Source organism: Aulonocara stuartgranti (assembly GCF_965226115.1).
Source record: "Aulonocara stuartgranti genome assembly, chromosome: 11".
NCBI lineage: Eukaryota > Metazoa > Chordata > Actinopteri > Cichliformes > Cichlidae > Aulonocara > Aulonocara stuartgranti.
Genome location: NC_138947.1, coordinates 19,243,453 through 19,270,087, shown reverse-complemented (window position 1 = coordinate 19,270,087; position 26,635 = coordinate 19,243,453). Strand labels below are relative to the sequence as shown.

The 26,635-nt window shown below is 38.4% G+C and overlaps 1 protein-coding gene across 5 annotated transcripts in view; it reads left to right on the top strand.

The window, feature by feature from the left end:
• Window positions 1–26,635, top strand: part of LOC309717104 (mannosyl-oligosaccharide 1,2-alpha-mannosidase IC) — a 213,546-nt gene that overhangs the window by 125,907 nt on the left and 61,004 nt on the right. For all 5 annotated transcript variants that reach the window (XM_082551397.1, XM_082551393.1, XM_082551394.1 and 2 more), the window contains exons 3-4: window positions 4,147–4,262; window positions 25,488–25,568. In XM_082551397.1, coding sequence (XP_082407523.1) covers window positions 4,147–4,262; window positions 25,488–25,568 — 197 coding nt within the window. The remainder of the gene's footprint in view (window positions 1–4,146; window positions 4,263–25,487; window positions 25,569–26,635) is intronic.

The following is a 26,635-nucleotide window of genomic DNA, read 5'->3' as shown; positions in this document are numbered from 1 at the left end:
TTTATGGCCAAAGAGTGTGACTTCCATCATTCAGTCAAGCCAAGTCACTCATCTGTGCTAACCTCATCGGCTAATTCATACAGGCATGGAGACGAGGTGAAAGGCAAACGGTGAAGCGGAGAGTTTTGCTCTCATGCTAATAATGTTGAGCAGGGTAAATGCTGTCAGAACTGAAACTGCTCAAGATATAAATAGCTGAGTTGATGATTGAAACAAGATTTTAAACAAACCAGTTGATGGAGAGAGATTTAAATGTCTCGACTTGTTTATTCTTTTTTGCTCCTGTTGACTCGGGAGAGGCAAAATGCCTCCTACCCACATGATGGAGCAGTATTAACTGCAACTGAGGACATTCTTGGGCGGTGGAAGGAATATTCGAGGGTGCTTGCATATCCTTGAATATACATATTTTCTTTTAGTTGTTCAGCACTTTTGTCAACAGTTGCTTTGGCGGGTTTTTGAGCCTGCTCATAAATAAATTGAATTGAATGTTTTGCGCTCTTGGAAAATGCATTTGACTGCATCCTTTAAGTGTCCTGGGGGGAGTACTTAGAAGTATGAGGTATCTGGCCTGGTATTGTGGCCTGTTTGATTCCTGAAAAACGAAAAAGTTTTTATTGCTGGCAATAAGTCAGACTCATTCCCAGTAGGGTGTTGGACTTCCAATCATAATTTAATTTCTGAGGGATTTCAAGGCACAGTCAATGGCCACAGGATGTCCACAGGATGTTATCTTTGCTTTTTGTGGACGATGTGGTTCTGTTGGCTTCATCAAATGATGACCTCCAGCTTGCATGATGAGCCCCAAGTCTCCCCAAGTCATGAGTGAGAGAAGCAGGAGTTTGACAGTCAGATTGATCAAACGTCTGCATGAATGTGACACTGTTGTAGTAATGACAGACCTGAGAGTAGAAAGCAAGGCTCTCAGTTTCCCAACCCTCACCTATGGTTGTGAGCTCTGGGCAGTGACTGAACCAATGACAGTAGTGGAAATGAGCTTAATCTGAGGGTTGGCTGGGCTCATCCTTAGAAGGATGTTGAGGAGCTCAGTCATTCAGGAAGGAGAGGTGAACCATTATTCCTCTACATCAAAAGGAGACAGTTTTGTGTGGTCTGGGCATCTGACTAGGAGACCTCCTGAACACTTCTAGGTCAGGTGTTGTAGTTGTGTCCTACTGGGACAGACCCAGGACACCCTTGGGACATTGCATCTGTCAGCTGTCTTGGGAGTGCCCCACTGGCCACTGCTATAGGAGGTGGCTGGGGAAAGGATGCTGACATGGACATGAATGGATGGGGGATTTATTGTTATTGCAACTAGGGCTGCCACAAACGATTATTTTGATAGTCGACTAGTCACCGATTATTTATGCGATTAGTCGACTAATCAGATCATCATCCACTGGACGTAAAACTACAGCTTATTGCACCAGCAGCATCTGCTCTTATATAACTATCATTAGCTTACAGCTTTAAGCTTTTAAGGTGCTAACTAAAAATAAAGACAAGATGATAGTTTATTCAATTTTAATGAAATTTGCAGATTGTTTCAGTAAAGTTTAATAAACTCCTTGCTATCTAAAATATAACAGGACACCGGAGTATATTCTCCAGCATCTCACACTTCTGATAATCAGCTGTCTGCTTGACGTTTATTCAGCTGTGTAAAAACTATAACTTTAATCTCAGACAAACCGATTTACTCAGGAACAAATAAAATACAAAAAAAAAAGCCAAACAATAACATTTTTAATTTATCTAAGTGACTCATATATATTTAACCTGAGTCGCGAAAGACGGCGGTGGGTTTGAAAACAATTTGCCGGGAGTCCGGTGTTCTCACGGCGCTAGTGACCTAGCCCCCGGCTAGCTATCGAGCTAGTGGGTAACAGACGTCTCCGAAAACGTCGGAGCGCTTTTGAAAATATGTGGTGTCCTGATAAACTGAGCAGATATTTGAGGTTCACACAGCTACATTCTCGCCTGAAAATATGTTAAACGTTTATTTTGTGACCCAGAAAGAATAATAAGAGTAATATTAAAACTAACTAGCTGCCGCCATTGTTGGAAACTAAGCTGGGCCGCGCTATGAATTCTGGGACACAGCTGCTTCTTCTTCTTCGGGGTTTAACGGCAGCTGGCATCCTTGTACATGCTGTGCTGCCATCTTCTGTTTCAGTCCGTTATTACACTCTTAAATCCTGCTATTATTCCTGCGTCTTTTGCGATGTTACAAAGCTTCAAACGACACGTCGACTATTAAATCAGTCGTCGACGATTTTGATAGTCGACGTAATCGTGACTAGTCGACAAATCGTGGCAGCCCTAATTGCAACTTTCCTTCCACATAAAATACGCTAATATAGAATATGCTAAGATATAGAGCTATAGAATATGCTGTAGATATGGAGAAACATTTTTTTGTTACTTTGTTTAACGGATGATTATGTGAACAGAGTGACAGAATCAGTAGTAATAACATTACTGGGCTAAAACTGCAGAGCATTAAGGTCGATTAAATGTCCAAGTGGAGTTTATAGCTATGAAACATTAACACTTACACAAACTAATTTTATCTGTTGTGAGTAGAAAAGTATTGAGGTCGTTCTAGCAGTTTAACACAAAACATTAACAAAATCACAGCGTCTGTTGAGAACAGGATCTGAAAAAGTTCAGTTTTTCAGTTCTGTGTTGTCACCTAAAGGCATGGTTGTGATTTACATATTTGGCGAGCTTTGAAAATAATTCTTCATAAAAATTGAAGTCTTTGATGTACCTGGTTGCTGAATGGTTGCATCAGATCAATCCAACCATCTACTCTAGGCTAAGTTCTCAGAGATGAACAGCAAGCTTTTTCGTCACCTCTCCTACTTAACCAGTTCAGTTTCCACACTATTGCATTTTTTCACCTCATCTAAATTTTCAGCCCGCAAGAAGTTTAATTCTCTGCCGGTTTAGTCCCACTTTCTTCTTATTAAACTTCCAAACCCCAATTTGCCTTTAAACTCTTACACAGTAATTCATTAAGGGTAATGTGTTTCTCGTTTAGTTTATGAAAGGAAATAAATAGCTTGAGATTCACACACACACGTGCATCCACAGTCACTGCAGACAAGCAGATTTTACACTGTGACATTTACGCAGAGTCGATGCAGGAAGCGCACAAACTCTGGGAAATCCAGCAGCAGCTGCTGAATGTTTGCAATAATCAGTATACAGGTTCTTTTATTCCCCTCTGGTGGTTGGTTCCTAAATGACTTGACTTTCATGTTACAGTGACTGGTGCTTTGTAGCGGATGCTTTAATCTCGGAGAGAAGATGCTTTAATCTCGGAGAGAAGATCCTTTTCATGTGGGCCACACAAAGCTGTTTTTGTATTATCATTCAACATCACTGCAGTAATTACTGAAGCTCGGCGCGAGGGAGACTTTTATGTTTTAGTTTTTATCACACGCGTTGTCAAGTTGCTGTTGCTAACCACCACATTAAAGGTTTAGAGTTAAATCTCAGTAGTTATCCATCTTCGAAGACTTTGACTTATGTAGCAGGAAATAAAGTAATGATTTGTCGGTTATTTATTCTACTTTCTACTTTTTTTCTTTTCAAATCTTCTTTAAACCACCCTTTTAAAAAATTAGTTGAAATGCATACTGTCTTAGTGGACAGATTACCGCTTTAGGGATTAGTTACTGTAAAAATAGCATCAGTGTTAAAACAATACTCCATGCAACACGCCGATAGCTCATGTACTGTATATGCATATAATAAGATAAGAGGTAGCAGTAGTGACTTGTTTTCCACCCATACGTATACTAATTTTAGAAATTTAACCGATAAAAATGTATTTTGCTTCACCGTGGAGAGGATCGACCAGCTGTATAAAGAATACACTGGGAAAAAACCTTGTCCACACAAAGAAACCTCGGGGTGGTCTGAGAAAGACTTGCAGTCACAGTGGAAAAGTCAGAAATAGCTTTATTTGGTTGGATGTTGCGAATTGTTGGACTGATTTGTTGTTGTGTGAATAGTTGACAGGTACTGCATGTTGAGATTTTTACCTTTTCACCTCATATCCTGCTAAAAAAGAACCTAAAAACAAGCAGAACTTGTCTCCGTGCATAACTGTGTTTTCTCTGATTTTTGCAGGTGGCCTGAGAGGAGCATCCGTCGTTGACTCACTAGACACTCTGTACATTATGGGTTTGATGGATGAGTATAATGATGCCAAGGAATGGGTGAAGACCAGCCTGGATCTAAATTCGGTGAGAAACTCATTTTAGTGTCAAGTTTCTTTCTTTCTTTTTTTCTTTTTTTTCGCATTTTACTTTCGGGCAACTTGGGGGCAACATCCTCCCCTCCATCAAGCTTAACCACACTCTTACTACATAAGCATAATGAAGTTTTCAGCTGTGACCGTGCATGCTCGATTGATTTCAAGCTGTGCTTTTGTGCTTTAACAGCGACATTGTGTCCACTGAGTCTGACAGTTTTCCAAAGCTCAGGACATTCCAGCAGAAATCAAAAGCTTCCTGTGTGGCCACCAGCCACGCCATGTTACCGACTGATGAAATTCTCTGCCTCTCTGAAAGGTCTTTGTGGGGCAGAAAATGTGATAAATAAAGGAGAGAGTGCTGGAGCAGGGTTTAAAGGGTGTTGTAGATTAAAAAAATGTGGGAGAGAGGAGGCAAAGAGAGGCCATGACCCTTTCATTGAGCGAGTCTGTAAAGGCTGGGTTGCAAGCAGCGTGGGTTGCCAGTTCTGATATCATGTTGAATTGAGCGAAAGCGGCAACCAGGAAGGGCTTTTAGGGAGTTTGCTGCTAATAGGTAATGTGTGAGCCTGTTTGTCAGTGTGTTTTTTTTTTATGCTTTGCAAATGAAAGGGGTCATTTCCGGACCAACCTTGTCAATAAAATGTGGTTATGTAATAGTGTGTAATTACACAAAGCTTGCAAACACAACTATGTCATTATGACTGCCATCATGGTAGGCTACTGTAGACGCTAGGCAGTAATTATACCAATTCACTGCCTGTTATGACAGCACGCCAAATGTCTCAAGTTGAAGTTGTTTTGTTTGTTGACAGTTAAGGCCCCAAAAACACTTGTTTATTATGAGTGTGTTGGTGAAGAAAACCAATCTTTTTTTTTTTTTTTTTTTTTTTTAATTCATATTTTTATTAAGGTTTCAAAAGCAGGCATTCACAGTATGTACATCATGTAAGCATTCTTCATACTTGGGTTATCTGCCTTAAATACTGAAATAGTATTTTAATTTACATCCAAGTCATAAGGGAAGAATACTTACAACGATAGAAGTAATTGAAACCATCACATAATCCGAAAATCAAAAAACAAAAAACAAAACTAACAAACCTAAGAAAAGAGAAAAAAAAAAACAAAACAAAAAAAAAAAAACACGGATGTGTTGGTATGGGGTGATCCTATAAATATATATACATACATCATAATTATTGGTTTGTAATAGTAAAATCTGGCCTATGAGGCGTGATATATTTAACCCAGTTTTCCCAATATGATGTAAATTTCTCCAGCTTGTGGTTAACAGAAGCTGTTATCTTTTCCATGTTATAAATTTCCATTGTGATTTCCATCCATGTACTTATGTTTGGGCTCTCTGGGGATAACCATTTTCTGGTGATATTCTTTTTACAGGCCACCAATAAAATATTTATTAAATGTTTATCATATTTAGGCCATTCCTGAGGTATATATCCAAAGAACATAGTCTTACTCTCGAGAGGTATTTCACGTTTAAAGATATCCTGTAAGGCATTATGTATTTCTCTCCAATAATCCCTCAAGATTGAGCAGTCCCAGAAAATATGGTAATGATTTGCACTTTGATTTCCACAGTTCCTCCAACAAGCAGGGGGGTTATCATCATAATGAGACTTCTGAGAAGGTGTTATAAAGTATCTAATTAGGCACTTCCAGCCAAATTCCCTCCACTTTTGTGAGCTGGTACACATCCACTGATATCTCCATATTGCCGTCCATTCTTCCTCTAATATTTTTATCCCTCCTTCCTTCTCCCATTTTGTTCTAATATATGAAGTCGAATGTGGTTTCAAATCCATTAGACCCTTATAGAGACATGATACAATTCTATCAAGAAAACCAATCTTAACTACATTTGACACGTGTGGCATACTGCACATGATGCTAGTAACACTGAACTGTATTTGAATAATATGCAGTCAACAGCTCTGCTGGAAAGCAGAGGCCTAAAAAACACTTCCACTGCGTTTGAGATGCGCTTTATCGCAGCACGTTGTCGATCACTGCCAGATACGAGGCCGTAAAGAAATGCACAGTGATTGTTATTGCCTGCATATCAAAGCTGTTATTTTTCTTACTCATGGCACGCACAGATGTCACTGATACATACCAAGGACTTGGAATGAGACGTGACACACACCCACACGCAGTTAATACAGCGAATGGCCTTTTCCAGTGAAGAGAGAAAATTGCAGCTGCTGACAAACAGCCACAGTGTCACTAATAAAGACAACAAACGCGGGTTTACACTTCACAGTGCACTTTGTCAGGGGTGTTATATGCCACAATTTGTTAACTTCACCACTTCCTGTCTTCATCAGCGGTCATTGCAGGGCAGAGGCTTGCAATTATTCTCTGCAGGAAAGTTGAAATTATTTACATGTCCTCATTAAAGTGCTGTTCTTTGTCCTGTAAGATCTGATTACTTGTCACATTTTTTAAAAATATCTCATTTTCCGCCCAAATTACAGCATTTCAAGTACAGTAAACTGTGCACTTTAAACGCAAACACACACAGTGACTTCTACATCTTCTTTCTTAATGTCGTCATTTTGATAATGAACTAGTTTTTGCAGTTTGAACATATAAAACATATAAAACAGCACACTGGCTCATCATAGGGATTGTCAGATTCACTTCACCAAGCTTGTCGAGAGCCTACAGAAATTTTTCTGATGGCCTCATTTTTTTTTCTTTTCTAAATGCCACTTAAGGAAATACATGCCGCATAAAAGCAAAGGCTGGAAAAATGTAGCACATAAGGTCAGTAGTTTGTTTATTATTATAAGAAAACAAGCAAGGAAGTAAAAAATAAAAATAAAATGCTTTATTTTTCTCAGATTTAAGAAATTATTTTGTTGCAATCCTTAAAAAAAATTTAATAAAAAAATGGAATGTATAACAAATAGAAGTGTTTTAATTAGATTCATTATAACATTAATTACAAATAATATATATATAAAATCAGTGTTGCATTACACATTACTTTACCATTGTGTTACTTCATTACTCTTGGGAGAAAGTTCTTCACACTACTCATAATGTAACCTTAAATGCATAGTCACATAATTACCAGTTATCTATATAAACCTGAGGCTATAGTCGCACACACTGACAGATTTTTCTTTTAGTGTTAAAGTTCGAACAAAAAGCTAAAAGCACAAAGTGAAGTTGAAAACCAGCTGAGAGAGGCTTCAAAACGATTGCCTGTGCTAGCCTTGTGTTAGCATGCTGTTTGAAAGAGCTAATGTTGTGTTAACATTAGAATGCACAACAACATAGTAGTGATAATGTAATGTGATTACTTAATTTGCGCTGAGTCATGATATTACTGCACTAGCAAAAAATGGAATGTGGTTAGAGCATTGCATTACTTTGTAAAATGTGACACCTCACACTGTATATGACAATTTTTATAAGAATTTCAAATTACTTATGATTTGCATAAAATAAAGTGTAATCTATTTCAGTTAAAGGTGCATACAGTAGTACAAGGAATGGAGCAAGGACACACGGGGATTTTCATGCTCACATTTTTCTTTTAATTACATTACTGTCAGCAGATTCAGCCAGTCACACTGCAAAGCACTTTGTTAGATTTATCAGCTCAGGCCTGTCTGTCAGCCATAGCTTGACATGTTGTGACAGCTGCTCTGTAACTTGTCAGCAGTGAAACAAGGACAGAAGGAAGAGGACGGTGTTACACTAGCACAGACTTGACAGTGTTTGCAGCAGGTTTCAGCCTCTTCGCCGAGAAACTTGGACATCAGCTGCTCATTATTATCCCGTTTCTACAGGATTTCTTCTTTGTGTCGGACTGAAACCAAACATACCCACGTTTATATTTTTAACAAATGCACTTAGTAATACAGAACTTTAAAACTCTGTGCCATGTGAACAAATTAAAATCCTTGAAATCTTCCTTAATCATATGACTTTGAAGCATCTACAAGCTTCGGATGCATATCTGAATGAACAACTCAGCAGACAGACTGGCCATGCTGGCGGCTCAGCCATTTACCAAGACAAAAGGAGCTCCAGAGTATATCTACCCGTGTTAGCCTGTGCCATGCTTCTCTACAAGCTGTTGTCGCATAAAGACTGAACAAGTATTTGGCAACATCATCACACATCAGCACCGAGGCACTTATTGAGTCTGATGAAGATTTATTTATGTAAAGAATGGTTTGGTCAGTATGACGACTAAGTTTCAGTTAAGTAAAGCAGCTGCCCTCTGTGAGCTCATCAGACCTTTTCCCATTAAAGCGAGTAATTAGGTGTGATTAATGTCGACTTTAAGATTGGACTGTATTCCCTCATGTTCCCTTCCAAATTTTATTACGCTTTCAGAGCCTCCCTTCCTCCATTTCTGCTCTTTCACTTAGTTATTTCTAATCTCTCCACGGCATTTTCTGTCTGGCTCAGTTCTTTTTATTCATCATCGAGAAATCTATGTGTTGAGTCTGTTAAAGCAAAATTGTGGCAAGTGATCGCTCTGATCTACGGTCATCCAGTTTCATCATGTTGCTGAGTGTTATGGAAGGATTGTTTTTGTCTGTTTGCTAAGAATAAATGCATTTTCAGGTGATGACCCTTTAAGACAGCCGCCCCCAACCCCCGGGAGTCGTTGTTTGGTACCAGGTCGCGAGAGTTGAGGCTCGGGTGTGAAATTTATGGTTTTATAGGGGTTTTATCGGTTTTTATTGTTATTTTTGTAACGTTTTTATCATTAACCCGGTTTTCCTGGGTCTTTTCCCGTGTGTTATGAATAAGTCTTCTTTTTTTTGGTACCAGTACTGGTTTTATTTTGTTGTATTTATCCAGGACACCTTAAATGCTGATCCGTGAAAATATTGTCGGACACAAACTGGTCCCAGTTGGGGACCGCTGCTTTAAGATGACATGAAGAAAATGTACTTTAAGCCATTATTAAAGGAAGATCTTCTTTCAGATCAATTAAAATCACTAAATATTTGATTATGTCAGGTTGGGTTTGATAAATCATCAATAGGTTAGGCAATATATATCATATATGATTATTTTTATATTGATCAATCATGATATTAAGGTTTTCACACGTACTGTAAAACTTCTTAAATTGCAAGGAGATTAAAAAAGAAACCAGAATTATTAAGTAGTGTTTTACCTTTTTTTTTTTTTCATTCATGACATTTTCCAAATGTCAAGAATAGATGTGTTAATACGCCCAACAAGTCATTGTTTATATTATGCAAACGTATAATGTGATCTTTAAACTGCACTGTGTTCAAGGTGGACTAATGTGTACAGTAAGTAGAAGTGCTGTCATATTAATTATCCTTCACAGAAGCTGAAGTGTGCACATCTTCTCACTAAAGCTCAGCCTTTGGTGATTTTCAAAATTAGTGCTCCTTATAGATTGAATCTTCCCCCTGTGATTTTGCTGATGATTGCTATGAAGCCTCTTTAGCATAACTAGAAACATCCACCAGCAATAACTTCTTATTTACCACATTGACGAAGCTCCAGAGCCCCACCAGGATGGCGAAATGACTGGATAATATGCACGCTCAGGCCTGTGATTCCACATCTCAGATCAAGTTAGTGTGAAATCTCCTGGGTGTTATTGGTAGAGACTGGAGTAATGAGCTGTATTTTATTTTATTTTTTATATGTCGTGGCATGTGCTGCATTTCTCCATCCCTGAACGATTCAGTAGCGTGGATGTTGGCATGTGTAAGCCGAGTGCCACTGAATTGGACAGAGTGCGTAAGAGGAGGGAGCTTGTTATTATTTCTGAAGGGAGGTCGAGATGCTGACAGTCACATGCATACACTGCAGCCTGCCAGTGTGGTGTCAGAAGAAGGAAGAAAGAGCTGTCAGATCTGGACATGATGCCATTTTTCTGACCTGTTAAGAGTACATGGTGAACTTAGTACTCCTCAGCCGTCTCAGGTGTGCTGTGGCTCGTCTCTTCTCATGCTCTGAAGAGAAAATAAAAAAAAGTCAGACTTTTGTGGGTTTGTCTAAACTGTAAATATACTGGCGATGTGGGAAATATGTGCATGGGAGCTACTACTACATTTCATATTTTACAATTATTATATTAAAAATGGCATATTTTAGCACAGTAATGGCTATGGTACCTATTATATTTTTGCATCTTGTTAATGGTTATATGTATGAAAGCCCATTTCCGCCACTAAAAAAACGTATCCATAACTGGAAATTTCGAGTTATTTTCTCGAAATTTTGATTTATTAACTCGAAATTTGAGTTAGCGCTGCCAATCAGTAATCTATGTGAATGATGTCATTTTTTTGTTACCAGGAAGGATAAGGCGCAGAGGAATGCACACTTAAAACCGGATCGTGAGCTACCAATTTATAAATTGACGCTTTCCAGAGTACGTTTGCTGATAGTAACGCCTTGTGATTCGGCTAATAACGCAAGGATATAATGTGAAGCCATGCTGAAAATACTCAGCAATTTGTGCATTCATGACTGGCTGTAAAACTGGTAGCTTAGCTGTAGCATTTGTAGCTGAGGGCTTCAGGTTCCGGGTTACAAGGAAATGACGTCATTCACGTGATTACTGATTGGCAGCGCTAACTTGAAATTTCAAGTCAAGTCGAAATTTTGAGTTATGGATATTTTTTAATTTTTTTAAGTGGCGGAAACAAGCTTCCATATATATATATATATATATATATATATATATGTGCACAGATTTGTGCTATAAATCTTCATTCCCACGTTGCAGAGAGAGATGTGTACTTGTGGTGTCGGTGCCCTCACATTTGTTTCAGGTCCCCTGCTGTTAGCTTATGTAACAGATAATTATGACTAATGATACTAATTGATAATGTAGTAGCGTTGCATCCAAGTAGTGTCAGAATTGTATTAATAACACTCTGCCCTTGTTCTCTTGTCAGTGCTCTCTGAAGCAAACACTAAATAGTGGGTGAGTGATTGAACACACGGACAATCCAAGCACAAGCTTAGTCTTGTTTATTTTGCATTTTTTTTCCCTCTGCCCTTGTTTAGTTTTGTGGTTGCTTGCTGTGAGCCCAGTAGGGGTTGTTTCAGTAGCAGTGAAGCAATGAGTGTTTTCTTCAAACTGTGGTGGAAGCTGAACAAGCGTGCCTCACCCCAAAACATCCAAGAAAAAAAAAACAATTCTTCAAATCTCCCTAAAGTCTTTTCTGTCAGCTCGAGATATCGGCATTAGCTTGAGGTCTCACTTTCATTACATCCAAATCAAATTTGCAGCTGCATAAAGCACGGCGTCGAGAAAATAACCAAAGTGTATTTATACGAGTGTCGTTATAATCCAGATGTAATTGACTTTTTGGTAGAATGAGCGCAGATACATTGCACATTGTTGTTGCTGTTAATCTTTTGAACCTCGGTCCGGAGGCCAGAAAGAGTTTGTGCTGCCAGTCCAGATACAGTTTCAGACACATGGGATGCACTCCTTTCACAGAGCAGAGAAAGTTTGGTGAGAGACTAGAAGAGAATGAGCAACTTCATCAAGTATTTCAGAGACTGCCAGCAGCGTCCCACCAAGTACTGAACAATGCGGTGTATCTACTGTGTGCAACACAGAGCGAAACCTGAGAGAAATGTGTGGTAACTTTTATTACCAGAGAAAAAAGCTGTTGACTGAGTTCAACTTTGCAAATGCCTCAGGCAAATATAGAGCGCTTGTGTAGGTTGTTATTCTAAAATATTTTAAGCTAACAAAGATATTCTGACTATTTTATGCATTTTCATGATGACAGTTCTTAACTTGGAGATGTCATCACATTGTTGAAAAAGACAAGCGGTGTTCCCCACCATATTTTTAATCTCAAGGCTTGTAAACCAGTCTGTTTTTAATCAGTTGTTTGTGGGTTATTTTCCAAATGCGTGCTCACATTTGAGGACAAGAAAAAGTGACATTAGTTGGTAATGAGGAGACCTGGAGCAAGGTTGTTGTTTACCTCCAGAGAGCAGTTTTTTGACCCCCGCTGACACCCTGTCTGGACTAAATTAGACACAACTTGCTTCTAGTCATGAAGGCATCTGAGGAAAAAAACGGTGTCATTTGCAATGCTGAGGGACGGTTCGGTAAAGACGCCGTGCCCCTAAGCTGAGGTCAAGCTGAGCTGACATTCTGTCCCAGGATGCGCAGGGCAAAGGACGTTTTGTGTGGGTAGTTCATCATTACGGATATTTACCAGCACATTTTGTATCATTCATGCACTTTTTCCCTGTGGAGCCATTTCTCACAGTCAACCGCTGACACTGGATTCTGGCTACTACAGTGGGAAAAGGGTTGGCTTAGTTTCACAAGCTCTGATTTACATGTAGACGTTCTTTAAAAATAGTATTGAATATCTTAGATGTTAATATGGAAAGATCTCTGGAATATTAAGACTTTTTTTGAAAAGTGCAATGAGGTTGCACTGTAATGTCTTAATAAACACAAAGTCTATGACTATGTAATAATGACACTCTCAAAAAATGTTCATATTTCAGTTTACCTCAGCTCTACATAAGCAGCACCTGTTTTCAGCTTAAAGGCTGCAATAAACATGGTGCACACCACCTACACGGCACCACACTGCAGGTAGACAAAGTGTGCAACAAGCTGGTGATCATAGCAATTCACATATTTGATAAGAGGGTGATCAGATAAGCTAGGAGGAAAGCAGTATAAAGGTGGTGTCTTTATAAATAATTCAGAAACCAAATTTTCTTAGAGCAAGGAAGTCGCTGGATGTTAGCTTTAATTTAATTTTCATGCTACTAAAAAGACATGAAGACTGTTATACTGAAAAAAATAAATATATAATTGGTGTGTTAATTAGCTGTCTTAATGACCTAATCTGCATAACTCGATGTTAATATATATATCAGCATGAATACGCTGAAGCATTAAGCAGCTCAAATAGCTCTTTGTTTTTTTTCTTGGCAGTTTGGGAGTTAGCAGCCGCTGAGGAAAAAGTGAAGGATGTGTCTCAGTCAGCAAGGCCAAATACAGTGGGAGGTATATGATGAGAGACAGAGGCAGACAGTTAGACACAGAGTCAGGAGGAAGGAAGATGGACTGCAGCAGGCTGAATAATAACAGCAGAGAGAGAGTAGAGCAAAGTCCCATGAGACCCAAGCATTATCATAGAAGACTCTGTGGGGGAGCTACTGCAGCCCCCAGGAAAGAGCAGAGACCTGTGCACGCAAGAGTTTTGTGCGTGCGTGTGCATTTGTGTGGGGAGACGGCATCAAAAGACAGAGATGAAGCTCTGAAAATAGACAGATGCGGGGAGACCAATATTCTCTGATGGTGGCTTGATGGGTTGGGCTGTAATTCAGCTGTAATTTATCACCGTGGCAGTATTTGATGAATTATGCACCAGGCTGTTGATTTACAAGTTTATGCATTTAGTGGAGATGTTTTACGATACGAGTGCATCCTCTCTTTTGTGTGTACACATGATGTTTGAGGTGAAGTTGGATGTGCATTAATTACTCGGGTTAAAAAGAATTTTCAAAGAAATAAAATGATGAAACTTAAAACATTAGCCAATAATATTCTCTGACTATTTAATCACATTTTATTGGTCTGCAACTGGGATTAATTATTTACTGAGGTTATCCCCAGTTTGTACAAATGCATGATGGGAGTGCAACAAGTAGGGCTGTTCGATATAACGATATATATCGGATGACGATATAAAAACATCTATCGTTTAATTTTACGCTATCGTTTATTTCGTGGTGTCGCAAAATAAACTGTTTACAGCAATATTTTTTCATTATTTTGATGGTCAATGTAGTGGCTATATTAATTTCCTTAAGTTCTCTCTTTCTCTTATATTTAATATAACTAAACTACAGACTAGAGATGGACCGATCCGATATTACGTATCGGTATCGGTCTGATACTGACCTAAATTACTGGATCGGATATCGGAGAAAAATAAAAAATGTAATCCGATCCATTAAATATCACGAAAGCACCTCACAAAACTTGCAACACGCCGTAACTCGCCTCAGAACGTTAGCACGTTGGAGCAGTGTGGTCACGTGATAGAGCGGCTGTGGCATGCGGGACCTGTCGGTGGTCTGGATAGCATTTGGAGCTTCGCTAGCAACCCAGCATTTCATCTCCGACAAAGTTATCCCGAGAGAAGTAAAGCAAGTGTGTGAGTCCATCTCTGAATGTTTGTAAAGCATTCCTGCGTTAAGCTTAACAAGCGACTGCCTCTCCTGCTGCTACTTCAATCATGAAACTGCTTAACGATCAGCTGATCGGCTTTTCTGTCGCGAGTCCGTGTCTCTAGTTTGCTTTTGGCCCACTTTGCACCAGAAAGAGGAAACCAGCGGCTGAACAACAGCAGCACGTTTAAGCTTGATCAGCTATTGTTAGAATGTATTTAATATTACTTTCTACTCCAGGATCTTTTTCTACGTAGCTGACGGCTGGTAACTGTGCAGGGGCGGATCTAGCAAAGTTTAGCCAGGGGGGCCGATAGGGCATTAACAGGGAAAAGGGGGCACAAAGACATACTTTTCTTTCTTATTCTCATTTAAAATGTCGAGCTTTTAATAAATAATTATCTGACACCCAAAGTTTTAATTTGATGTAAAAGGAATAGAAGTCAATTACTGTATATAGTAACTATTAAGTCTAATATATATACCCTAGTAAGCTATAGTACTTTTTCCTTTGGGAAGGTACCATCTGTGCAGTCTGCAATTTTGTTGAAGAAAGATGTTGAATCTATTTAATATTTCTTGAAAAATAATTGATTTCTGTGCATTTTTTTTTACACTGCATCAAATTAAGGTTGATTACGTCGATTAAGCATCATGAGGTGGAGCGTGAGGGGTGGTTCCCTATTTTTTATTTATTTATTTTTGTTGTTGCTGGGAGTTGGAACCCTATTAGTTAGGTTGCTTAATATTTACGCTAAGTACTCTTTAAAATACCAGAATAGGGAGGAAGGTGTAGGTTTAAGTTTATTAGATTGATCAGTATTGCTGAACTATGAAATATTTTTTTTTGCATACAGGTATAACAGAATAGCTTTAGTGTAGTTGTTGTTTTAAACTTGAGTATGAACTTATACAAAATGCAGCAAGATATTTAAAAAAACGTTTTGTTGATTAAAAAACACTATATCGGATTCATATCGGTATCGGCAGATATCCAAATTTATGATATCGGTATCGAACATAAAAAAGTGGTATCGTGCCATCTCTACTACAGACAGACAAGCCTTTGTTTTTATGCGTTGTGGTTACCAACAACGACGGTAGCACCATTGCGTGTCCGCTTGTTTATGTTCCACATAAACCTTTCACAATAAAGCTCAAGATCCTGTTGAGACTTTTCAAAATAAACTGAATCACGTGAAAGATGCAGTGTTTACAGATGAGAAGCAAAAAAGAGCCGTCAGGTGCTAAAAAATAAACCTTAGACTCAAACGTTAGAACAGGCTTTTCCTCGCAGCAAGCCATGTAATAAATACTCACAAAGAAAACGGCGGCCGTTACAACTTATGTCTAAAGATGTATAGTTACATGCATCGGTTAAAACACTCGACTCCAGGTATGCGACGCCCAGCTGGAAACACTTCACGCAAGTCGAGCTGCCCGAGATTCACAGAATTTACAGAAAATGTTACATTTTTGCGATTTATATCGTTATCGGACGATAGATGTCTTAATATCGGGATATGAGATTTTGGTCATATCGCACAGCCCTAGTAAAGGATTATTCTATTCTATTCTAGTAACAAGAGGGCAAAAAGTTGACGTATCACAGCTGATGACCGTTACTGGCTAATATCTGTCAGTTAAAATTTGGTTTCAAAAACTGATAAAGGCTTCTTTCATTTCAAACTATTGCGATGTAAAAAAAAAAGCTTCCAGAATAAAAGAAAAACTGTTCTTGTGCCTGAATAGTTTTGTAACTTTGATTAGTGTGGGATCACTAAACAGTAAGAAATGGGAAGGTCCTCTTGAAATGGGCTCTTGAAATGTACTCGTCTACTGTAATGTAAAAAAAAAAAAAAATCACTGAATTCATTATGTAAGCCTCTTTTAGGAATAGTTATGTGAAAAAAGCCAATATTTGTGAGCAATATTATACAGTTAACTTTATTATTATGCTGATTTCACCCACCTGAGTGTTGCGCTGAGTGGGCTCATTTTTTTGTGAAGTCGCTATTTTGGCTTGAATTTCAGAGCTCCCTTTATGTCAGAGAAAGCTGTTTAGCATGCTCCACAGGGTTGCGGGTAGGGTCATTAACGCTAATGTTGTAGACTGCTCTCACAACTTGGACACTGATCAAGACTATAATTACTGCACAATATTTAAAAAAAAAAGAAAAGAAATAGAAAACGCAGGCGCATCTCGATGTCCTGAAAGCAGCAAGTTGGAGAGGAGCAGCAGAGGCAGCAGCTTTAACAGTATGTGAGAGCCAGGGAGATTAGAGTGAAAATTGATGATTTCTGTATCTGTATTTTAATTAGCAATGTTAAATTCAATCCCAGCCAGCATGTGTGAATCACCAGCTTTGGTAGGAGAGGCAATCGTCTCTTTCCATCCTTGGCTTATCAGGTCATTTTGTCTGTCACATCAGCCCGATTTGGCGTTAGCATGTAGCAGTCAGTCAGAATCTGGATGGCAGTAATGCTAACAGACATTTGCCCAGTGACAATGATGCCTCTTTATTAGCAGTAAATTATTACATTAACATTTGAGCAGGACACAACTGGGCAATAGTCTAGTCAGCTCCTTGGCACACAGCAGCACAGTGGCCATGCCAATCAGGCTCGTGTCCCAAGCAAATCTGGGCTGAGTAGGACAGAAATCTTTCCTTTGACTGTTGAATACAAATCAATACAGAAGGAGAGAGCACCACCAGCAACACTGCATTGTATGTACCCCAATGTAATGTACCCCAATGAGTCATTCTGTTCCTTATTTTCTTTTCCTGTCGAGGCTCCTCCTCCATAAAAATTACATTAGCTAGTATAATTAGTTTTTCTCCCAGTAGTACACATTTTAAATAGTTACAGCGTTGGTAAAAGCAGTTGCTTATTTAAATGAGCTTTCATTCTCTATTCTCTGCCACAAGGTAAGGAGAAAGAGGAGCACACACAGATCATCCACATAATTAAAACCACCTGCACCCTGCACATCGCTAATACAGCCACAACATGGCTGGACATGGATAGAAATGTTGACAGATGTTGGGGGAATGGTTAGTTGTACTGCAAAACATTTTAGGTGGATGATACCTAATGAATGATGGCACTGTGGGGTCTCCCCTGGTTTGTGTACTACTTTTTAAGTCCTGAGTAGCCGGATTATAACCACATTTGCACACGATGGCTGACTAGCTAGCTAGTTTAGCAACAGACATCTTTAAGTATATTATTTTAGCAAAAAGCAGGCTTGAAAAAAAAATACTAGAAAACCTGAGCATCCCATTTAGGGAACACAACAAGTGTCCATTTGAGTAACTGCTACTTTATAGCTTTATAGTTGCCAGATTTTGGATGGCAGGTGACAAATTATGCATCAATAACACTGAGGTTCCTTAAAAAACATTGCATGGTAATGCGCTATTTTGGCTGTATGAGGGGTACTCGCGTAACTCCTGATGATCTGTGTTATTTACTTAATCTGTCAGTGATTTATATTTTGTGGCTAATTGGTTTATATCATGAACATAAACTGTATATATTAGATTTGGTGTGAAGAAGCAGTGCGTTAATGGTACTTTAAAGCTGCACATTTGTTTTCACTGATGAGCATTCTTCAGAAAGTCGCTTACTTTTCACTGCGGCAGGTTGAGAAGAACTAACAGAGAAAATGCAGACAAGCTTTTTAACTTGATGGCAATGGTGATGAAAACTTCTGTGTTTTTCTCTGACAGCCTTGTGTTGACTCCTAATTAGACCCTCAACTTGAGCACCATGAAGAGAGACAAGGCGGGGGAAAAAATAAAAACAGGTGTCATCCACTTATCCAGATTTTCTGGTTGTGCTTGCGGGGCAGCTTTAATGCTTGCTGCATCGTATATAAACGTACCTCCAGGATAAGCAGCGCATGTAAATTGAGCTTTATGACATTGCTTTTAGTGTTTTAGTCATTAAAGATACTTCTTTTGGGTTAGATTTGAGAATCCCTTCTTCTTTTATTAGGATTCATCTACTGCTTCATTGAGATAAGTAATCTGAACTGGAAAATATAACGAAAAACTAAATAATTCTCTTTGAGCAAACATAGCAGGAAGGGAGGACATTTGCCTCCATCATTTGGGATGAGGGGAAAGTGGAGGGAGGAAAGATAATCATTAACACGTAATAATATAACACTAATTCCTAATCCCATTTTCAAAGCCTAAAACACATTCACACAATTCAGCCAACTTTGTTTTAGCATAAATATTGAACAACTGATTTAATCACAGACACAGAAATTAGAGGACTTTGGTCTTTGTTTAGTGTGAAGTTCATTAGAATTGTGCAAAGAAACAGGGATATTTCAATAATTCAGTTTCCCCACATTAGCTGGTGTGTTTGTCCAGTTAACAGCCAAACGCAGAGCCTTAATAGCTTGTGAAAGCTAATAATTTTATGCTTTAATGTGGAATCTAACTTTGATAATAAATAAAAGAAAAGCATTCGGCTTCTCCGGTGGACAAATTACTTTGTAAATCTTGTAAAAAGCCAAATTTTCAGGCCTTATGCCCCAGTGAACATAATACGCAGATTTGGTTTACTTCAAAGAAATTCGTGTCTTGATGTTAAACCCGTTTGAAAGTCAGCCTCACAATCAGATCCAGTCAGCTGTACCTCCACCCGTTTGTACATTAATGTGGAAATTTGAGATTGAGTCATATACAAGCAACCTTTCAGAGGACACAGTTTTTAATCTTCTTTCTTCTTGTCTTACTTAGACCGTGATGATTGAATTGCTTTGTCAGTGTGAGTTTTACTATTTAGTTTACGTTCTCAGAGCCTTAGGGTTTGCCTTTTAAGTTCATTTAACGTTGAGGCACGTTTGAAGGTTAGGTTGCCCCGTTTGCAGTAAGACGCAGGGCTTGCAAGTAGCTGTTCCTGAAAAATAAATCAGATTCAAATGCAGAAATCAACAAGCCAATTGAGTAGAAAGATTGCCTAGGGGCTTGTTTTTCTTTTGTTTGTTTTTTTATTTTATGTAAATGTGCGTTAGGTATATTTTCAAATTGGTATGAATGGCTTCCTGACTGATTTATTGAGTCTTCTAGGACTTAAAGTCTGACTGGCAAAACCTTTGTCAGCACTGTATGTCCTCTCTCACTGTACCTTCTGCCGGTCTTGCTGAGAGCTACAATCACTAGTGATAAATAGACACTCCATTCCTAATCACTGCCATTGTAGTGTCATTACTGAATGGGCCACTCATTTCAGGGTTGGCAAGATAGCTCAGTTGTCCTGCCAGAGGCACTGGTGCTTTGTCTCAGAAAATGTCACCAGTGTGCAGAGTTTTCAAACGGAGCCAGCGTCATGCTGTTGTAGAATCAGAATCGTAGAGTTTTTAAAAAGGGAACTTATCAAATAAAACAAACAAAAACTGTACAGTATTTTTGCAAAATGTACTTCCGTTGCCTGTAAAGACCTCTATATTGTTTGTAAATGTAAATGGACACTGACTGTGACCTTGAAATTTTTAAACCCAATGTTGCAAGGGGTTGAGGAACTGGGTTCAAATGGCTCACAGTAGCAATTTTCAACATCCAATCCAGGTTACATCTGTGTTTTACATGGTCCCTGAAGGTTCCATTAGAATCTTCATAACATTTTCATGTTTGTGCATGTGCATGTATTTGAATCTGGACTCTGAAGAGAATTGATGGATGGATGGAATATTTTGTTGACGTGTCAAATAAACACGGTGGTTATAAATATTATGTATTTATGTGAAGTACGAATATAAACAGGATTAAAAATATGCATTTTTAAAGAGATGCATATAGAGATAAATAAAAGCATAGTACAGATGCCACTGACTCCTTAACTCAATTCTAGCAAATTGCCCTTTCTGCCACCAAATTGCAGTTTCCTTATCAACCACGCTCGAGCTAGCAATTTCCTTCTCAATGGGTCTCCAAGTCAATGAGTACCATTCTGCTTTAACCTTCAGCTGGCACAAGAGGCAGTAATTATAGTGACATACTGAGCAGTACCTCTTATTTCATACTTCAATTAGAAAAGAAAATATAACGTGCATATTTCATCTTGAAATTGCAACATAGCAACAAGTCCTCTTGTCAGTATTTATTTTTCTAAAAAAAAAGAAAGGAGAAAAGTAAAATTGCAAACAAACACATGTTTTATTGTATTGTGTGATAAAACTGCCCAGCAGTAGATAAAGCTGGATATAGATCAAGACATTCATTTGTGTCTCTACTCCTACGGAGAAAATTGAAAAACGCCCAGAGTATATTAAAAGCAAACAGTAGTGTAGAGTGAGGACTGTTGAACAGAAAGTACAGTTTTGTTTGCTTTGTCTGTTTGCGATACTCTTAAGATGTTACTTTTCCACAGAAAATCAGAACAAGGCTGCTAATGAAAGCTGAGGAAAATTACAAAGGGATCGGAACTGCACACTCTGCTCCATACTCTGAAGTAGGGCTGGGCGATATGACCCAAAATTCATATCTCGATATTTTTTAGCTGGATGGCGATATAAGATATATATCTCGATTTTTTTTTTTAAGCCATAAAGTAAGAACAAAAAGAGTGTTCTTAGTCAAAGCTGTGTCCCAGATGTCACACAGGCACTTTTATTAACATACAGCACAGATGTACATGAAAAATTACTCAAAATTAAATTATGAGCATTCATTAAATAATAATGCTCCATAAATAAAAGAAAACAAGGTTGTTTTTGTGCTAAACAAAGAGCTCACAATTGTGCAGTCAAAATGTAAACTAAAAGACGCTGAGCGTAATAACAAAGACAGACAGATTTCACAGCTGCTCTGTTCCCAAGTTTTACTGTGTGACTGATAGCCTGGAGTTTGAAATCCGCTTCATAACCACGTCTCTTACAGGTGCCATTTATGGTCCTTATCCACACACAATACGGTAATATTACGTTGATGCACAGTACGTATCACTCCGCGAAGCTCCTCGGTAGCCGTAATGCGCCGACAATCTATCAAGCGGTGCAGCTCCGTAGCTTACCAAAGTCGTACTCAAACATTTTTGACAGATTGCTGAGCGCCGTGTACCACATAAAATCAGTTCGCGGCCATCAAGCACAACCAGAATTCATACATAAGGCGCGCTATCAACTTTTGAGAGAATGAAAGGATTTTAGGGTTAGCGCTGTTAGCTCGTTAGCATGTTTAGCTCGTTAGCACGTTGACGCCGTCCAGCCCCACGCATGGGGCGATGCGCAGTAACTCGTTAACGGAGATTTGCCGTGTCCGTCTTGTCGCTGCCTGCATGTGAAGCGATGGGGGAGGAGGGGGAGTTGTCTTCAGTGAAGGCGAGGCGGAGTAACGTTGCGTAGAGACAAAAGTGGACGAAAGAGAGGCAAACTTGCGGCTCCACAACTATAATTATAACGTAACATAGACTATATCGATATAAAGGATATTGTCACATCTTATATCTCGTATAAAAATATATCGATATGTTTTAAAAACTCGATATATCGCCCAGCTCTACTCTGAAGTCATCCCGCTGTACGTTTCCACATCTGGATGACAAAAGAGCCAAAATACACTCGCCGTTTCTCTTTCTGGAACGGTTCTCCTAGCAGTTGAAACATCACAGGATAAATATCTGTACAGTAATCTGTAGACTTGGTCCAAAATTTTTTGAGACTCTAAGTGACCAAAAAACAATGTAAGAGGAGAAACTGATGGCAAAATATTACAGCAGAGGTTCTTGAATAAAATCCAGCTTGAACCAAACTTGCTCCCTACTAATCAATACTGCCTTGCGGTTGCAAGAGTCTCTCAGACAAAAGAGGAAACAAAACACCGGGGAACACGATTACATGGCTTTGACTTTCTAGCCTGACTTTTTGAGTCTGCCCTGGCTCTAGTCGTTGATTTCTTTGGAGAGAAAAACTCCATTACAACCGAGAGAGAGGAAGAAAGAGCACGGGGAGCTTTGTAGTTCAAGAGCTTTCCTTATAAGCACAGAGATAACCTGTATGTGGAAATGACTTGGGTAGATTTTTGAATCTACCCAAGTCATTTAATGCACAAACACTTATTTTAAAAGTGTTTGTGCATTACTTGAATTGCAAGCACGAGAACAAACACTTAATCTAGTGTTGTTTAAGGTTCTAAGTGTGCGTTCATATTAATGCTTCCCACTATTTTTATTGATTTATCATCTCTGTTTGTTGCTGTCAAAATGTTATGAATACAATTAATTCCACTAATGAGGAATACGAAGGCTAACCAATCAGTCAAAAGAGGTTTTGCAGTTTTGTCACATCATCGCTTAGCAACCACTTTTGCTGTTTCCATGGGGATTGACTGTAAAACTGCCTTTATGTAAATAATAACACTTCGAGTCGCTTTGAAGTGGAATTTTTTTTCTTTTTTATACTTTTATTTTCTAAAACTGTAGAATTGAGCTGTCTCAAATGTTTTGTTATTTCAGTGTTGTTTTTGTCAAATTAATGCCTGTAGGGCTTCAGCCATTCAGAGAGATTTGGTACTAGACTGTATGGTGGACAACATGAAAGCTCGAGCGCGTGAGACAATTATTTTATTAGAATTTAATAGATATCCATAGTGGAGGTTCATGACAGTTTCAACTATGAGGTGGCAAGTGCTCGTTATCATAGCTAACATGCGTACATGTAAGTATTGCTTTTTTTGACTCACTATGTCTATACCAGGGGTGTCAAACTCAAATACACAGTGGGCCAAAATTCAAAACTGGAACAAAGTCGTGGGCTAACGTTAATATTTATTGAAAAAAAAATCTTCCTCTAGATATAAGAATGAATCTTTTCTTATGGACTCAAACAAGTTTTGCTGAAAAACTGAATATGGAACAAGCAAAGCTTAATACTAAACAATATATATATTAGCTGTATAATACCAGTAGGCCAGCTCTAATAGTAATTTGGTATGGCTTCGCAGGCCAAATATAATTAGGCTGTGGGCCAAATTTGGCCAGCGGGCCAGAGTTTGACAACTATGGTCTATACCAAAACTTAGCCATGCTAATTTGTTCAGTGTTCTTGTGGGTAAAGTTTAGTGAGTCATCATTCAGATGGATGTTTGGAGATGTTGCCAAGATGGCTGCTGAGTGACAAGACTTACTTCTGGAAGGATTTTTGTGTTTTTGCTGTTGTTGTTTCCAGACTGACTCTGTTTAGTGGTTGCAGGGTTGCATGGTAATGCAGTCCCAGGTTAGTGGATATGTTGATTAAAGTTCACGTGTATTATTGGTTAGTATGGTTTAGGTCCGTTAGAGTTTAGTGACATACATTTACATTTTATTTTTATGTTAGAGTAACAATGATAATCCAGCGTGTGTTTGCTTCTAAGCACAGTGTAGTCTGTGTACTTTAATCCTCTCAGCCATTAGCCTCCCTTTTATCCAACAAGCATTTAAATATTTATTATTACAGTAAGCTACTACCTAATGCATCAGGTCGATGCTTGAAAATGGCAACAGCAACAAAACAAAAACACAAAGCATTCAGTTTGCATAGTGACATCTGCCTCTTTTTTTGTGGGAACAAAAACAATTTATTTATTTATTTAATTATTATTTAATTCATTGTTTATTGGTCACCGAGTACAAAGACTTTTAAAGATGAACCACGGCTGTTGAATTCAGATGAAGTGGCCATGGTCACAACCCAATTTGCCTTGTGTTAATCCAGTATGACTCCTCTTATGCACTCACTCAGAATAACACCATGCAACGGCATTGCTTATTAGAAATTGCTTTTTTCTCCTGAGATATAACCACAGTTGTAATTTATTGTGATTATCTATGGTCCTTGTAAATAGAAGTCTCAAGAAATTAAGTTATGCTCCTGGTTATGCCATCTTTACATTTATTTTTTTTCTTCTTAAACTGGCAGTTGTGTGAGTATACCAGAGGGGAAGTTCAACTTAGCCACACTTTTGTTGCATTAGCTGGCTTGAAAAAAAACTTAAAATAAGTAAGTAATAAGTAAAATAAGTATCACAATGGTGGTTATCAACTTTTTCTGTCAAGTCGGGCTTTTTGCTTCAGGTTCTGTAAGATCACATGACTCTGCTTCTGCACAAATTGAGTGCCACCTACTCTTTTCAGAGACGTCGTCAAGTGGTGATAATGAAATTGTGATAAAAATGTAAAAAGGAAATTAAAAATAGAACTGTAAAGTGCCAAACTGTTGCAAGAAGGACCAGAGACCGATGCTGCAGAAACTGTTAACCTTGGAATTTAGTACACAGAGCAGTAAAAACAAGCATTTTAATTAAGCCGATTGTTTTAACACTGAGCGCGCTCTCAGTGCTGCTGTTCGTTCTAATGTGACCGCTATACATTAGAGCTCTGAAACTTTAAAGTGCATACATTAAAAGTCCCCTAACCTAATGAAGTAGTTGTGGAAATCACTTTAGTTTGTTGGCAGATGAAAATGACAGTGTTCTAGTAGCTGGTGTTTAAGAAACTTAGCACCAGGTTAGAATCAAGTATAAATATGTGCACATTCCAGTGACAATGTGGTGTACAGTTTAGTATAATGCAGTCTAGCTAATTAACCCATTAATCTCACTTCTTAGTACACCACTCAGGAAAACCTCAGACTCTCCAGTAAACATCTTCATGCATTAAAGAATCTGAAAATCTATTAAACAACCAAGAAATGCTGATCTGCACACGTGAACATAATAAATATTTACATGACCCAGAGACTTTATGCTGTGTGAAATATTAAAATATTTATCTTCCCATCTGACTACACTACTCCAAAGACATCTCAGAGAGCAATAAACCTACCACATAGCTCAGTTATTGAATGAAGTAAAACCATGAGTGGAGTAAAAAACAGTTCATGATGTCTTTAGTGTGTTTTTTTTTTTTGTTTTGTTTTGTTTTTTTTTCCCCGTACAGCCACTTTACCCCCGACTGAGGACTTAAATATGACATTTGACAATTTGATCTCTCTCTCTTGGTTCAACAGAACGGCGAGGCATCACTGTTTGAGGTGAACATCCGTTACGTCGGCGGGTTGCTGTCGGCGTACTACTTGACAGGGGAGGAGGTAAGATTAATAGATGTCTGTTATCCCTCTACTCTAGTGAGATCTGCTGCTTCCTTTATCTCACACCAGGCCTGCAGTTTGAATGATGAACAGGCTGCCACTGAGGGTGACAGCATTTGTGCACATCAGTGTGTTTAGGTGTATTTATGTGTCACCGCTGTGCAAGCATAAAATTATCTTGGGCCATTTCAGCATTTTCATGTTTTGGGCTTTTCTGTTGTTTGGAATGGGAAAAAACTGTCTGTGTAAGATATATAGGTAAGGGTTTAAATATGTACTCATCCTCACCAGTTTTATGTTGGACCTAATTGGTTTATACATATTTTTCACTGGATGTCAGCACATGTCCAACTTGTCTGCACCTCATGGTAATCAAGGCCTTATTTTGACAACCGAATAATCTTTCATCAAATTCTAAAAAATGAGATCTTTTAAAAAAAATGCATCACATTTAGTCATTTCCAGCTTTAAACGATCACATTCAAATTCATTTTGAACTGGAGCTGTTTAGTTTGTAGACATGTAGATATTTCTGAGCTATAGACACAAAAAAATGTAAAGCAACCTCACTTGCATATGAGAATGAGGGTTTGAAGAAGTAGCAGATGTAAAATGTATGGCATGTAAGCTGCATTGAGCATAAAATTAATTAGTATCATATTACGGTAATGTGAGTTTTAATGAAGGCTTCATGTCAAATTCATCTGTGAATTTACTAGACTGACTAATCTGCCGGTCACAGATGCTGAAAGTGTGGAGAGCCAGTTACTCTTTACTAAAGAAGCAGAAATGCACCTCCTGTTATCTCCCAGTGCATCGTACTTGCCCTACATGATGCGTTTCTTGATTGTAAGGCAATATTGCAGTGCCAGGTTCAGGCTTATAAACTGCACACTGCTGTAGCTCCCGAGGCTAGATGCTGATGTCCAGTAAATCCTTCCTAAATGATAATATTAAACTGTTTTTTCAGTTTCTGTGTATTTTTAATATAATACCTATAACATGTGCAAACAAAAGCTTTGAAATGGTTTGTGTGGCTTTCCGGTAACCTGTTAACTACATCACAG